The following is a 16203-nucleotide window of genomic DNA, read 5'->3' on the forward strand; positions in this document are numbered from 1 at the left end:
ATTTTCTCACTTATCTCAACTAATAAAAAAGATGTATATCTCATTCATTTTTTTAAATATTATATATAAATAATAATACGTAATAATCAGTTGTAAAAACTATAATATATATATATATATATATATATATATATATATATATATATATATATATATAAAAACGCAATTAGTAATTTTGTTTTTATGTTATAATATGGTACATTGAATAATGAGTAATGAATTATAACTGGGCTATAAGATTATAAGATATATGTCAAGGGTTTTGAGTGAAAATAACCAGAAGAGTAACAATAAAAATATTTAAAAATCGTAGAATAAATGTGTGAATGGAGACGCACAGTTTTGTGCTACATATAAGATAACGTTATATGTTTTATTATCACGGAATATACTGATTTTTAAATATAAATAAATCGTTTTAATAATTAATTCCTGTTTAGTTATTATTAAATAATTCCAAGATTTTTATTTAAAAGGATAATAAAAATGAATTATCATCTTCAAAGAAAAAATAATATTATTAAAAAAAATTGAATGAATGATTAGTGTGGTTAATGAAATAAAATTAAGATGAATTGGCTTTTTGTTTAGGAATTTAGTATGCGCATATTTTTAGTTAAGTGAGAAAGAATAAACGAGGGCGAGTCGATAAATGCGTAGGGCGATGCTGAAATTCTCCGCGGTCTATGACACCTGTGGCTTCAACAACATTTTAGCATGTTAAATAAAATTCATTTTCACGCTCAACTCTTTATTTTATTAACATTTACTCGTGAAATATATTTTTATTTATAGAGTTCGAAGAATGCAGAGTGGGAGTAATTAATAAATAAGAAGACAAGATGTTTACATAGAACGATTATTCGAAAAACGGATAAGTAGTAAGTAATATAATAATAATAATAATATATTATTTGTCGTTACAAAGAGATCAGTAGTACAGTAAGAATTAAAAAAAAATTAAACAAAATAGAGATGGAGATAAAGAAGACGGTAATGAGAAGAGTGAAGAGTTAATGAGAAGGTTGACGGGTAGACAAAGAGGGAATAAATATATATCTTGGTGGTTGGAGGTTGGAGGGGAGTGAAGAAAGTAAGTAAAGACAGTACAATTACAAGAGCGCCAATACTTACAACAATATAATACGTTCCGGCTGTTGACGGTTTCTTACATTACATTTATATTAAATATTAAATATTAAACCACAATACTTAATATTTTAGTGACTAAATTTTCGTAATATTATTCAATTACTCCATCTTTTTATAGCTCGGCAACCATTGTTGTCTTCTCAGTGCGCTCTTTATTTAACTATATTTATTTTTCGGCTGAGTACCGCTGCGACTGTAAAATAAAATAAAGGTTAATAATAATAATAATAATAAAAATAAAAATAAATAAAAAAAATGATAATGAAGTAAAGTTGATATGAACAAAGAAAAAGAAATGAAGAAATAAATAAAATAAAGTGATGGGGCAGATAATAGCAAGTGAGAAGGAAAAAAATCTGACGGCCGACAATATTGACATCAGTCTCGGTTAATCTCGGCTTAACTCGACTCTTACTTCGTGTTATGCGTCTCGTGACTCGCTCTGAAACTTTTTATGTATTTATTAACACACATTAATCGACGTATCTACATAACACAAGTACTACATAGTAAGTACATAGTACTATACACTTATACCACTGTTATATGTACTTACACTGTGTTTTTTAAAATACTCTATACCGCATTACAGATATAATAAAATTTTCAATGGAAAATTAAATACACAGTATAGGAATATATTTACCAGATAGATTTTATTTGCCACCAGGCGAGACCCGTTTTAGAAAAAAACTAGGTAATCACCATCAGACATTTATAAATTTATTATAAAATACTTTTTCTATATATAAATATATATATAACAATAATTAATATTATTAGTTGATTTTAAAAACGTGCATATGTTTATGTACATTCATTGTAATGGATTCCGTGCGTATATTTTAATAACGACGTGTAAATTCTTTAGTATATTTATATATAAAAGTGGCACGCTTACGGTACCAGCATTTTGTTGTATTTTTCTATCATCATCAACTCGATCGAGGGGGTACACAAGTCCAACTTCTCTCTCTGTCATACATTTATATATAGAATACAACTAACAAGTATAATATGTATTTATGTATTAGCTATTTTTGTTATATTTGTATTTAAATCGTTAAAATTTTTACTGGCTTCTGGATATTATAATAATACGTAGAACATTGAAGCCCCAAAATATCAGATACTATTATTTTATTTATTTTCCACAAGTATTAAGACGTTAAATGTATTTATGTTATCAAAAATTTTATATTTAATGTAATAAGCTTATAGATAATTTTAATGGAAGTTGAAGTAATCGAAGTAAAACTAAATATGTCGATAGTGATAAGAATTAAATAACTTTTAGTCATAATTTATTATTATTATTATTTTATTAATTTTTTTAATAAAATTTTAAATTTTCAGGTTAACAGAGAGTTTCCCGCGCGGTGATAAGGAAACTTATATAAGTGTGGGGAAAAGTCGTGGAGGTGATCGCCGGGGAGGAGAAGAGGAGGTGGAGGAGGCGCGACAGTCGCCATGTTTGAGGCAACGATCGCACGTGTTCCGCGACCCGTCGTTGCTGTCAGTCGCGAGAGATAAGTGTTGGTGGCGCGATGTGCTTGAATTTTAATCTCGAAATAATAATGTAGTTAACAGATGCCTGGACAAAAAACACACATACACACATCAGTAACCACTGCAATACGGCATAACTTTTTAACTTATTGTTTACTCGTTGATATATTTTAAAACTTTTAATTACTATATTTATTCATTTTTTATCTCCATAGAGTTAAACATCTGTGTAAGTTTTAATTGTTTATTAAGCAGTTATTAATAATTGTACTGCTAATTAATCACCTGTTTTAAATGACTCTTTGATAAAAATTATAAAATATTAACAGTGATTAAATAAGCGGTTGCATATTTTATTTATTTATTAATTAATAATAATAATAATAATAATAATAATCATTAAAATTTAATGTTTTGCAGAGTCGTCAAGAATTAACGTCGTTTGTTTTGATTCGATAAATTAGTGAACTCAACAATTTTAAATATTAATATGTAATAATAATATTGTTAATAATAACAATAATAACGCGTCTGTGGAATAAGTAGTACATGTACATAAATGTGTGTAATGTGGACGACGAGGTACGTCAGACGCGTGAGACTTACACTACTAGCAGGGAGACCAGTCAGACGTAGATAGGTAACATAATAACCAGAGAGAGCAGAGTGAGATCGCGCGACAGAGAGTGATGCAGTGGCGTGGTAAGAGTGTTAAGTGCCCTGTGCCAATCACTTGGATTACTTGAAGAGACATGCCCTCATCCGGAGGTTATTATGACGATAGAAATCCACTGCTCAAAGGGACTATGTCGAGGTAATTAATTTAATATAATTTTTTTTTTTTTTTTTTTTTTTATTTTTATTCCAATATAACATTTCTTCCCAAAGGTCCTTCACTATCTACGTACATTCTATTGTACGATTAATTAGTACCATTAAATAAATATATATAAATATATTAGCAAGAGAGCGTGATGATGTGATTATATTATGCAGTTAGGTCGGTCAGTCTCAGTCACTAGGCCAGTATGTCGACTTTAATGCAGAGCCAATGCTTTTAGAAACGTATATCTCCTTTCAATACAGTACTTCCATTGGTATATAAATATATATAATAATAATACCGAGTATGTATTCTGTAATACTCTCGTGACAGCTGGTAACTCTTATTGGTACGTTAGTTTAAAAGGTTTGATATTATGAAATGTTGTTATTAAATTAATTGATAAGATGCCTCGTGAGATAAATTGGAAATGATTTTCAGTAAACGGACTTTCGACGTCAGGGACATGTATGATATGTATTTAGTGTGTCGACTTTGACTTACATGACGGCATTCTTAAACTTTTTACTCTCCTACTGGATAGAGAAAATTATTACACACCAGAATAAATAAAATAACTATAATATATGTAATATGTTTTAGAATTAAAATAGGTGTCTTGTATCACCTAATTCTGAATCGGCCAATTTTTTTTTTGTATTACATTAAAACCCAGTGCGTCTAACAAGTGTCGATTGTGTCTGTAAATCTGGGACAGGGTCGCATTTACAAGAATCATTGCCCTCTTACTTTTTTATTTATAATTTATAATAATATACGGTAGCACATGAATATTTATTTAAATATGTTTAACATGCTCCGTACATCTTTCTAGATCCAAGTATGAGCAAGCATATGGGCATAAATTTTACTACTCACTACTCACTACTCTATACTCAGTGAGTCTATTTATGATGTGGATCGTAATGAAATCGTAATTTAAATGCTATTTGTTAACATTAGGTGTAATAGAGCGTAATGATGTTATTTGTCATAATTTTATTTTAGAATTAGATTATGTTACGCATTGTATTATACAGTTTGTGATCTCGAAATAATTCACTGACTAATAGTATAACTACAGCTATATAATTTTAACAATATAACTTGGTTGTTTTTAGTAAATAGTAAATAGTATGTATACTAATGTACTAATACTAGATTAACTTACTCGACGTTGGTCGAGTAATGTACACCCGCAGCAAACACTTTCACCCAAGGATTTCTAAATCGTGCCATAAGTTCTTGGGCATCGTCCACAATAACTCGCAATAACGTGTGTCTTGGTCTCTTGTTTATTGGATGCATCGCTGCGTGACGTATATTTTCATCATACACTTTCACGTTTTTATTTTATACATATTTTATCTCAGTTAGATCTATTTTTATAAATATTTTCCGTCCGTAAAATTTGTCCTTTATAACTAAACAGTATTTGTCTATTTATAAATACTTATATCCATCTACGTATACCTTCATCATTATCATCATCATCATCATCTTCACAGCGTGAAAATATTGGGGCTTATATCTAATATTAATTTCTACCCTAAATAATAACAATAATAATAATTACTGTTGTTAATTTAATTTGACCAAGGTTATCTTCAAAAAGTCATAAATTTGCTGAAGAAAATTATTCTTCAAAATCAAATATAAAAAAAAAAAAAAAAAAAAACATTCTTCTACATACTTGGGTATGTTGATGATAAAAAAAAAATTTTATCATTGTTGCGTGAAGAGATTATTTATCAAATTGTTATTATTAATATATAAATTAATTTTTTTTTTTTTTTTTTTTTTTTTTTACGTATATCGGTTCTTAACAAACGAGCTCACGGCAAAAGCTTGTGGTTAGATAAAAAAAAATTTATTTTTAGATTTTGACTACTAACTACATATCCATAATTATAATGAAGATAAACAATCAAATAGATTATTATTGTTCTTCTGTTAATGGTATCTCAATGATTTTTAAAAATGATAAATACAATAAAGAATGGGTCGTTATACTTGTCGGGGACTAAAGTTATAAGCGCATATATTCATTCAGGTGAAAGTTGCGCGGTAAGTACGGGCGCGTGGCCTCGATCGTGCGTGAACAGATTTAGCAAAAAATATAAATAAAAAAATATATATGAAATAATAATATTCAATCCGAGCCACTTGTTTAATTATATTATTATATATTGTGAGGATGTATTGTACCAGGAGCGGTGTAGGTGTACAGTATACATTACCGTGAACAGATCGTGACGTATGGATATGATATCGCACGGTAACGTCACTGAGAATTTTCAAATCTCGTTGTAAAGTTTGATAATAATTAATTAATACGAGACTCGTGTGTGCAGACAAAGAAACGGGAGTTTCTAAATACAGTAGCAGAACTGTTGGTATTTTTTTACTCGGATAATATAAAGAGGATGATGATGATAAGTAAAAAAAGTGGAATGATATGATGTCTATGTCGGGTGGTTTTATTATTATATGGGTTCTATTATTAAAAGATATATAATATGTATACAAGAAGAATACACCCGTTTAGCGTAATAACGAGTGAGATGGAGATGACGAGCGAATACCCTGGACTGTTGCTTCCTTTTCCTCACTCCCTCTCTATCTGAGACAACTGTATTTGACATCGTCGGGGGCTGCTAAAAATAGCCGAGGGATTCATGATTCCTCCTGTTCCAACGGGGTATTTCTAGAAACAGCCGACGGAAATATCAGGAACCTCACTTTCTCGAGCAGTTATACATACTTTTGAGTTCTTCCGTTTGAGGGAGCTCTGTCCAAGAGCTCGTATTTCTTCTTCTTCTTCTTCCTTTTATTATTTTTCATAATTGGTTTTTCTTTTTTTTTATGGATAATTATTTGTATTTTTTATTTATTACTTTTTGTATTACCTTCTCTTTCCGATGGTGCTGTTGCCGAGCGAATATTATATTTAGTGGGATTTAATTTTTTAACGGTTTTAACGGGAGTTTTGCAATAAATGTAGTGAAATGTTAGTCATATATTTACAAGAACGGATTATAAGTTTATAATACTTGTAGCGGCAAGTGAAAGTATTTATCTGGAAAGGATTGGAATGTCAAATAAAAAATATTATAAATTAATAATAAGTCTACTGAGATATCTTCTTTTGATTTATTTTTATTCAAGAAATAATTTTATTGACTATTAATAGTTATTTGTAAATTTTCCCGAATAAATATAAATTGCTATATCATATATGTTATTAAATAAAAATTTAATATGATGGCCTATATCCGGTGATAAAATATTAATATCTCAATTATTATTGACAATTATATAAAATTTAATTTAATTTAACGGCCCTTAAAAGTAAGAATGTGTAAGTTATTATTTTTATTATAATAGCCAGTCGGTTACCTGGTATTATAATAAAAATTAGAATAGAGTTATAAGACAGACGATAAAAGAGTAGACGACGATATGGAGATAAAGAAAAGCAAAAAAAGGTTGCCATGGCTTCAAGGTGACGAGTGGCCAACGAACTGCAAACAAGTAGAATAAAGAAAATAAAAATAAGAAAGAGATTGAACGAATAGAGTAGAGAGAAGAAAATATAAGTACTTATATTGTTAAAAGCAATTGTATATCATGATTAGAATTTTTGGTCAACTCACAAAACTACAAAAGTATATCAAAAGTAATTCCTTTGTCGCGAGGTTTGCAAGCTGGATGACCCCGACATACGTGGCATTCTGCCTTCTCGTGAGTATGTGGGTCGAGAAATACCGCACTCGCTAAATATATCCGTACGTGTGCAATCTTCCTCTAATGTACTCTTAAACATATGTTTATCATTATTTATTCATTTTCTTTCGACTTTAGTATAAACCCTTTATGGTTGGATTTTATTTTTCCGTCACAGTCAATTTAATTTTTCTTATAACACATGTAGGTACTGCATTTTGGCATTTCACGGTATTTTGACAAGAGTTATGTCGAAAACACTTAATTGACCAGCTTAATAAAATATTGTGTCGTTATGGTAAATTACCCTTGTGTAAATACGACATGTTTGAGAATATATAATATTTTAGTTTAATAAAATAATTAAAATAAAAGGCATAGAGTAATATAGTATTGTAATTTTATGTTAGAGCATTTAACACTGTCTGGGAGTAGCAACTTTTTAATAGTCTCGCACCACCGGCTTTGATTGTAGCTGCTCGAGAGCGGCTTTTGTACGATCTCAATCTTTACTCTTACTCCTTTTTTTTTTTTTTTTAATTTTATTCTTTGTTAGCTCTTTCTTTTTTCCTTTTTGTTCTCTTAGTTTTTTTTTTTTTTTTTTAATCATTTACTCATGTCTATTTATTAAACTTACATTTAAAACGTGTTTTACTGGTGTTATGTCTTTAAATTAACTATCGTTATTATTCTCTATCCATTGACTCGTCGAAGTAATCTGAAGCAAATGCAAGATAAATAAAAATTATTCATATTATATTCACCATTACAAGGATTAATATTAATTATTGGATGACAAACGGCGTCGTAATCATGTATACATAATATTAATATTAATAATAAATGACAAGAAGACAGTATGAACTGAGTACATCTAGAAAGCTGAGCGTTAATATTGTCACGCTTCAAGACTCTGAAACTGCGCAATCAAGTTTAATGTAGCTTGTATTATATGTATATATGTGTACGTCTGTAAACTCTTACACTGGTAAGCAAGGCCATCCAATCAATAATCTTTATTTTTTAAATAAAACATACTAATAATAATAGTTTTTAGTTAAAGAACTTAAATTTCATCAATTAATTAAACTCTATACATTAACTATTCACGTGATTGGTTACGTGATATATATATAAAAAAAAAAAAATATGAGGTCGATAGAAATTTCTAAATTCTTTTCACTTGGTTATACTTTATATTCATTTATACGATATCTCAATAAATAGAAAAAAAAAAAAATAACCTTAATACATTAGTATTGAGTAAAAGTTACTGAAAAAAAAAATCTACAGCGGTGATATAAATGTTTAATAATCGTATTTGTAATAAAAAATGATTAATTGAATACTAAAACGCGTGTTCTATCAATACAATGCAATACAATACAATATACAAAGCGATACGATAAAGCGCGATAGGACAGAACAGAATGAAAGGTGAAAATAAATATAATCTATGATGTAAAAAAAATAATACGTCATTCAACAGTGTAGTACGGATCTCAATGCTGGTACTGAGATATGTGATGGGAGGACATGCGTCATATTGCTGTGACGTCATCGTATTCAAACAGACGTCGACAGTAGTACGAGTATATGTAGTAGTTTACTTGTTGCATACCTGCGTCATTTATCGCATCTACTGGCAAAAAAAAAAAAATAGTATTTTATTGTTATTTGAATTTTGAATGAAAACTAATGATGCTACTTAATTTAATTGAGATAATAAATTTTTGGTAATGCCTTTTTTTAGTAACAATTAAATGGCATTTGCTATTTTTAACTGAGCGTGCTAATTTAAGTTTAAATAGAAGTTCAAGTCTAAGGGCTCGGTATTTAAAGCGGAAGTTATACAGTTATACCGCGATAATATGTTGATTGTAACAAATAGTGTAACATTTGAGTATTCTGTAGTAGAGAAGTTAAACAAGTTGGCACGATACCAGAGATCCTGAGACTGAGAGCTCTTCAGTGCTCACCGTGTCAAGGTGCTGGCTACTGGGCTTTCACGACATAAATGTCTATGGACAAATAGACAAATTACTCAGTAGTTTTAATTGTTTTACACTAAATATAAATATTTTAATTTAAAATAACAGATTAAGAATAGAAAAGTTTTTTTTTTTTTAAAATAATTACATTCAATAAAAAACAAATTGCAAAAATTACTGCAAATTACTCCGACGATAACGTTAGTTATATATAATTATTTAAAATACATGACTGACTATTTACCAATGTCCGATGGCTCTTTGTAAATTTATCAACCGATAAATATGAGCATTCAATAACGGTAACGCCAATTTCAGCAACTTCCGCGAAACTCGTCCATCATAACTACAATTCTTTAAAATAAAATTATTATTATTATTCGGGACTACTCCATCTTAATTTAACTTATTAAAGTTGTGTGTTAATTAAATATTTCTAGGTCGTAAATTGTACAGCAGGTTTAATCGGTCAACGCTCGGAATTTCTCATTGTTTATTTGACGTCTATTTGCTTAGATGTTGCTAAAGTCACGATATCATTTACAACAAAGAATCATAAACTACAGTAACAATAGGAATAATCTTCTTTACTCTGGCAATTATCTGAAAGTAAATAATTATTTAAATTAGTAAATACATTAATAGATAGTAAAAAATAAATAAAATAAATGATTGACTGAAATTAGCGGGAAAAATCTAGGTTAGGTTAAGCTGGTTCAATCCGTATTAATAAAATGTATAACAGAGTACATAAAAAAACAATTGATTGTAGGTACCAAGTATTGACGGTAAATTATCTGTTTTGTTGTGAAATCCAGCAAGTAGAGTAGAGTAATGTAAAAGCAGTAGTAAGTAGCGAGTATCAAGTAGCAGCCGAGCAGGAGCTTGTGATTGTACTTTAATGTTTGAATTAAAAATCTATCCGGTAGATGTCAGTAGGATGACTTGTTGTCGAGGATTGCTCGGTCGCTCAGTCGCTTAACTTGCGCGTGGTGTTGTACACGTATGTATGTATATATATAAATATATATAATAATCCGTATACTATCATCTACAACTTGTACCCTCTCTTCTCCTGTTGATGGGATTGGTCGTCGCCGTACTGGCGCTGGTTACAGAACGGCGATTGCAATATGGCTTCCGCCATCGTGAGCAAGTGAGAGTAGTCAAAGTGTCAATCCTCAATAATGTAATAATATCAATATTATATTTTATCGTTATTATATAAAGTGAGTTTTTATAAACAGTACACGGTATTTGTAATCAATTGATAATATTATCATGGGTTATTAGTGTTTTAATATAAGATAAAAACACAAGATTGACAAGTTTCCAAGATTGCGATGAGTTTAGGTTCTTCTGTTACTCTCTATACTCTACTTGCTGGTATATCTCTCTCTCTTTCTCTCTTTCTCCTTCTCACTCTTATATACATATAAACGACTTACTGATACAAAAACATTTGTGTGTACGTACTGAGATAGCTAGATATAATAGTAGTATAGTTGTGTCGTGTCGATCGCTTTGTACACAAACATCTTGACGACCTCATGAATCTCTGTCTTCTTTTTCTTCAGTGTATATGTGAGTGCATGGCCTCAACTTCTTACTCTCTTTCTTCTTCTTCTTCTTCTTCTTCTTCTTCTTCTTGGTCTTCTTCTCAGGCTCAATGGTACCGTGCGAAATACGCTCATCTCTTACACCAGAATTAACAGTGGCTAATGATTTTTTTATATTGTAAATTATACTGATAATAATACTGAGGTATTTTTTACTCACTTATTTATATATTTATTTTTATTATCTTTGTTTATTTGTTTACTTTTATTCATGTTTTGTTTATTTATTATCTCTCAGTAATGAGTTTAAATATCCTGATACTTTTTAAATGCCAATTCATGAGTTCCGTGAGTATGTATGTATTGTAACGTAAGTGTTAATTTGGAAGAAAATGTGTTGTTATTATTATTATTATTATTTATTTATTTTTTTTTTTTTTTAGATATGAGAATTAAAAGGATGAACAAATGTTGTATATTTGAAGGCAAAGTGAAGCCCTTCCTTTCCTCCCCTCTTGCGCCGTCGTTCTCTTTTCTCGATGTAGCAGTCACGTAGCGCGTGTACAACCGGAGAAGCTCCTTCATATTGTGTATGTATACCTGTAATGTGTGCTTAATGTATAAGTGTCTCCACAGACATTATTGTGCCTTGGTAAAACAGCCTGAACTATAACTAGTATGTGTTTGGCATTTGTGTTGTGTCGAGAACTAAAAGTTATCTGTATGTATATGTAATGACGGTAGGATCTAAGTATGTATGAGTTACTCTGTACGCTCAGTACACTTGGTAGTACATATTACTAGCTGACGAAAATCGGACGCAAGACAGAGAAGACAGATGTTGAGTGAACAATGTAGAATGCATGCATTTGTGTATGTAAAGTTATATCAAAGAGAGAAAGAAATAGTTTAAGTGTGAGTTTAATACGGTTGAGAGTGAGTGAGCAAGTAAATGAGCTGCGACGTTGCCAAAGCGGCCCCTTCTTTATTTTCTGTCGTTGGTCTTTCGTATCTTTTTTTTTTTAAATTCTCTTCTGTACATTTTATTTGACGAAAAGGAAAGAATATATTTTGTTACTTCTACTTCTACTATCACTATCTCTCACAACTAAACGACCCAAAAGAATATCAAGCTCAAGCAAAATCGAGAAAGAAAAAGATACCGCGAAACGGTGGACCCAACAACCAAAAAGAACAACTTGATCAACAAGACCAAGAATAAATAAATTTTCGCACAGCAGTCTATAAACGAGCAGACTGCCTTTTTAAAAAAATATCTTTGAATGTTTAGTAGCTCAGTACATTAACAGACCATCACAATTACAAGAAATAATCTTATTGATTTAAATAGCTAGCGGTTAATTACCACTATTACTTATCTTCTTATCTAGTAACTGCTATTTCTCTAACCTTAAATTCTATTTATCTATTTATCTATTTTTTTTTTTTTTTTTTTTTTTTTTTTTTTTTTTTAATTAATAACCCATGATATATCTCATTATCAAATAGTATTTTTTTTTTTTCATCATTAATTATAATGATGATGATGATGAAGAAGAAGAAATATTTAAACTGGCTTATGTTAAATTACGGATAATTTCTTGCAGTTTTTAAAACACCTAACTAGCGCGAAGTAAAAATAGTTAATAATACTAACTAACTAAAGAAGAAATAACATTTAAAAAGGTGTGTTGATGCCATGAGAGTGAAGGTAGCGTGTGACACGTGACACATCGAGTTACTAATACAAGGTGGCTAACTCAAACACCATGAAGAAACCGCGGTAAGTTCATCAATACTTTGATTATCATCCCCTAATATTCACTGTAATTTATTTTACTAGGTAATTTATAAATTATGTGCATTACTTAAAAAATAAGATGTTAAGATTTTGTTAGATTTTTATAGCGAATTCATTGCAAGTGATGTCTGACAGTAGCCAGTCAGTATAATACAAGGTTTTTATTTGGTCGTGTCGACGATGGGATAAGTACTTTGAAACTTGATAACCGTCGTTGTTGAGTCGTTCCGGAAACATACTTTGGCAGGTGGTGCAAGCCGGTGGTATAGGGTCCGATATTATTTAGTTTTTTTTACTTTTTATTAACCATGTCCATGTAATATTCGCGTATAAATTTTTTCAGATAAAAACCACCTCAACAATAAGCGAATAAATTTTTAAAGGTATATTTTAAAAAATTTTAGGATATTAAAAGTCAAAACTGTTTATTGAATCAAAAATAATATTTAAAATAACATCTGAATAAACAGAGATAATTATTCAAGTGTTATTGATTGTTGGAAGCTATTGGTATTGATTAGTCCATAAATGTAGGCCGATTAAATGCTACACCCTCATACCACCTCGCGGATTAGACAGGTGATATGTTAACATTAGTCACTTGAGGATAGTAAGTACTTTGGAATAAAATCTTGGAAATACTTCTCCAAAAACAATAATATAAACAATGATTTCTATTATTTAGCAGTAAAAAATAGCTTTCTCTAGGAGTAGCTTCCAAGAATAGCCAAACGAGTCGTGAGAACTGCGCAATCCTGTCGTGGATAATTACAAGTATAAAATAGGAGTATGAATGGTGAATAAATATTATATGTATTCCGGGGTGGTTAAATGGATGTGTCAACTTGACGTAACTAAAACTATAAACACTTGGATATTTACATCAACCAGAAGGCACACCGTAGTTGAAACACAAAACGGGCATGCATGCCGTGAGTTTACACTAAACTTGTACAGCAATGTAACGTGCTTTTATGTGTATGCATCAGGCTGATTATAACGTATACCTATGCATAGGTACCTTAGTCAGTGTTTTGTATCGCAAACAGAGCTCAAGCGTAAATGGTGTACTGTGGGTGCTGCTGGTGGTAGTGAGATGACCGCTGGGTCGGCTAATATAAGCTCCACACATATATGTATCTATATCTATATCCATATCTATATATGTGTCCGTAGAATCCACCACCAGCAGGACCGCGATACTGAGCTAAGCCAAGAGAAATAGAGACCGATATCTCCACATACATAATTGAATATGCGTTTTTGTATATCGCGAGTATTGACCATGGAGGAAATACACCCAGAATCAAGTTGTTTAGCTATCACTGTACCCAGAAATAGAACCTGGGGTATCCACTTACCGGTAAATTAGTTTAAAACTTACTCCATTTATTTTTTGGTTCCATTGTCCTGGCGGAAATTGGCAACATTTGTCTGAGATGTTTGTGCTGATGGCGTTTAATTTGTATATTTAAAATCTCAGGTCGACTGGTTGGCTATCCTGGCTAGACCCCTACCAAGAGCAGGGCATTTAACGTTCAAGCGCCTCTAATTCCGATAACTTAGTCGATAAAGGCTGCGACTGACAACCCACTTTGATAATGCCCTATCTCAAGTGTACAACCATCTATTTCCTTCTCTTATCCTTTTATTTCTGTTAAACAGTATTTATAATTTAAAGACTAGACTCCATTTGCTATAGTAATTATTTATTTAAATCGATAGCTTATTAGTTCTTGAAACCTATTAATTTATTATCTAAATCGTTATTTTATTTTATCAACCAATAATTAATTATTTTTTTTAAATAGTTTATTGGAGTACATTTACCTCATTAAAAGTAACTTTTTAAATAGAGTTGAAATTATTTTTTAATTATTCACCAATGTAATTATTCATTATGATATATTATTCAATGGATATTTTTAATTAGTAAAGTACTTTGCAGTGTGGTTTGTTAATTGAAATAATTTAATTAAAAAGTAACATGCTCATTATTTATACAATGTAGATACAGTGTAATCAAAGATTTAAAAAGGCGACATGAGGAGCCCGTTAGTATAATCAATATTTTGGTTTATGATAAATGATAACAATCTAATTGATAATGCAAAGAATATTGATTATCTGGATTAAAAAGAAAAAAAAAAAAAAGGTTGTGATATAGAATGTAATTGTTGTTGGTATGGATATGGATTAGTTATACTGACTGGGCTACTGATTTTCTGATCAAAGAGAGAGACACGTGTAGGTCGAAGGTCGCAGCGTAGCTGTTGATTTCGTGACCTTTTACTTCCATCTACTTGTTATGTAGGTGGCTTGGATGATACCTACGCTGCCAACTCCGTTGTAAACATAAGTAATAATCCAGAGCGGGATTATTATTATTAATGTTACTTTTTGTTTATCATATTTTGATTTATAAAATATAAATATTTTAGTCAACAACTCTATATTAACCCGATAAAAAACTTTAAAGCTTGCTGGGTAGTTTAGGGTCTCTTTAAAAGTATTTAAAATTTTTTTTTTATCTTGGCATTTAAATCTCAAATCTCGGCCCTGGAATCTGAACCTTTAATGACGCACCAACAAAATTATTCATGCTCAGATACTTTTTTTTTAAGACAGCGTTGATGAGTCGAATTTACACAATGACGAATATTGTGATAAAATTTATTGTCCAGCCCCCACACATTTTTCGTCCTAAAATAAAGGGCGGGAAAGCCGGAAGTATTTTGATTTCAACAGCGAACAATAAAGTTTGCTTTTAAATGTTAGTGGTAATTAATTAGATTGTTTAATTTTAATTATGACAAAAAAATTATAGCGTGAAATTTATTGCATAAAAGTACTACGAGGTTTATTGTGGTATTTTTTGTATTTTTATGGAGAAATTTCGAGATAAAAAATAATTTACTGAGGATATAAATAAAATAAATAACTCAGATCAATAGTACAAAAAAGAGACACGGTTACATTTGATAAATATTTTGGCAGATTGTGTATTATAAAAGGAAAAGTTTAAATGAAAAATGAGGTTGGTAACCCCAGCAACAGAATTGTAAATGAGTCAGAGTCTTACCGGATATGGCGTCGGGCATCACATTGTAACCCAGGTACTTGCCAGTACTTATTACTATGGTCTTAACTTCAATAGTCGTCGATAATTTCTTTTATCGTAAGCTCGGCATAACCTCATTCATTTTATTTTTCATGTAAATGCCCGTTGCTTACCGACTGTTAAATATTCCAAAGGTTCACTAAATATTGTGATTTAAGACTAAGGTTAGGTGTTTGCAAAAAATTGTTTTATACTCTTATAAATAATTCGTAATTACAATTTTGAACCGTAACTTAAATATTATGTTATTTTACTTAGTAATTTCCGTCTGTAAAATAATTAAAACCCACGTAGTGTATTGATTTTTATTGTTAACAGTAATAACATCAAACATAAACATAAACATAAACATATTGTGGATGAATAGAATGTTAGTATAGTGGGTGATTATTGGCGTGAGGTATTAAAGAAGCACGTGTTATTAAACGGATCTTGTCTGGACTGGATAGGAGTTAATTAAATTTTAGTTTAATTCTGTTATAACATCCTCATTAATTAACGGATTTATATCAGCATATGTA

General features: G+C 30.2%; 1 protein-coding gene and 1 long non-coding RNA gene across 5 annotated transcripts in view; one reads left to right on the plus strand and one right to left on the minus strand.

The window, feature by feature from the left end:
• Nucleotides 1-1391: 1391 nt before the first annotated feature.
• LOC123274411 (putative protein TPRXL) overlaps nucleotides 1392-16203 on the plus strand; it is a 30177-nt gene continuing 15365 nt past the window's right edge. The window contains exons 1-5 of one of the 4 annotated variants that reach the window (XM_044742019.1): nucleotides 1393-1661; nucleotides 1745-1849; nucleotides 2509-2890; nucleotides 3082-3475; nucleotides 12368-12543. In XM_044742019.1, the coding sequence (XP_044597954.1) occupies nucleotides 12530-12543 (14 nt within the window). In that variant the 5' untranslated portion in view covers nucleotides 1393-1661; nucleotides 1745-1849; nucleotides 2509-2890; nucleotides 3082-3475; nucleotides 12368-12529. Of the gene's footprint in view, nucleotides 1662-1744; nucleotides 1850-2508; nucleotides 2891-3081; nucleotides 3476-10287; nucleotides 10431-12367; nucleotides 12544-16203 lie in introns of those variants that run through there. The other 3 variants (XM_044742015.1, XM_044742016.1, XM_044742018.1) reach the window with 3 other exon arrangements.
• On the minus strand, nucleotides 6835-9599 carry LOC123274412. The gene is made up of 4 exons (XR_006511510.1): nucleotides 9446-9599; nucleotides 8688-8852; nucleotides 7088-7928; nucleotides 6835-7008 (listed from the first exon to the last, which is right to left on the minus strand). It is a non-coding gene; the product is annotated as an uncharacterized LOC123274412 (long non-coding RNA).

Source organism: Cotesia glomerata, unplaced genomic scaffold (assembly GCF_020080835.1).
Source record: "Cotesia glomerata isolate CgM1 unplaced genomic scaffold, MPM_Cglom_v2.3 scaffold_33, whole genome shotgun sequence".
Taxonomy (NCBI): Eukaryota; Metazoa; Arthropoda; class Insecta; order Hymenoptera; family Braconidae; genus Cotesia; species Cotesia glomerata.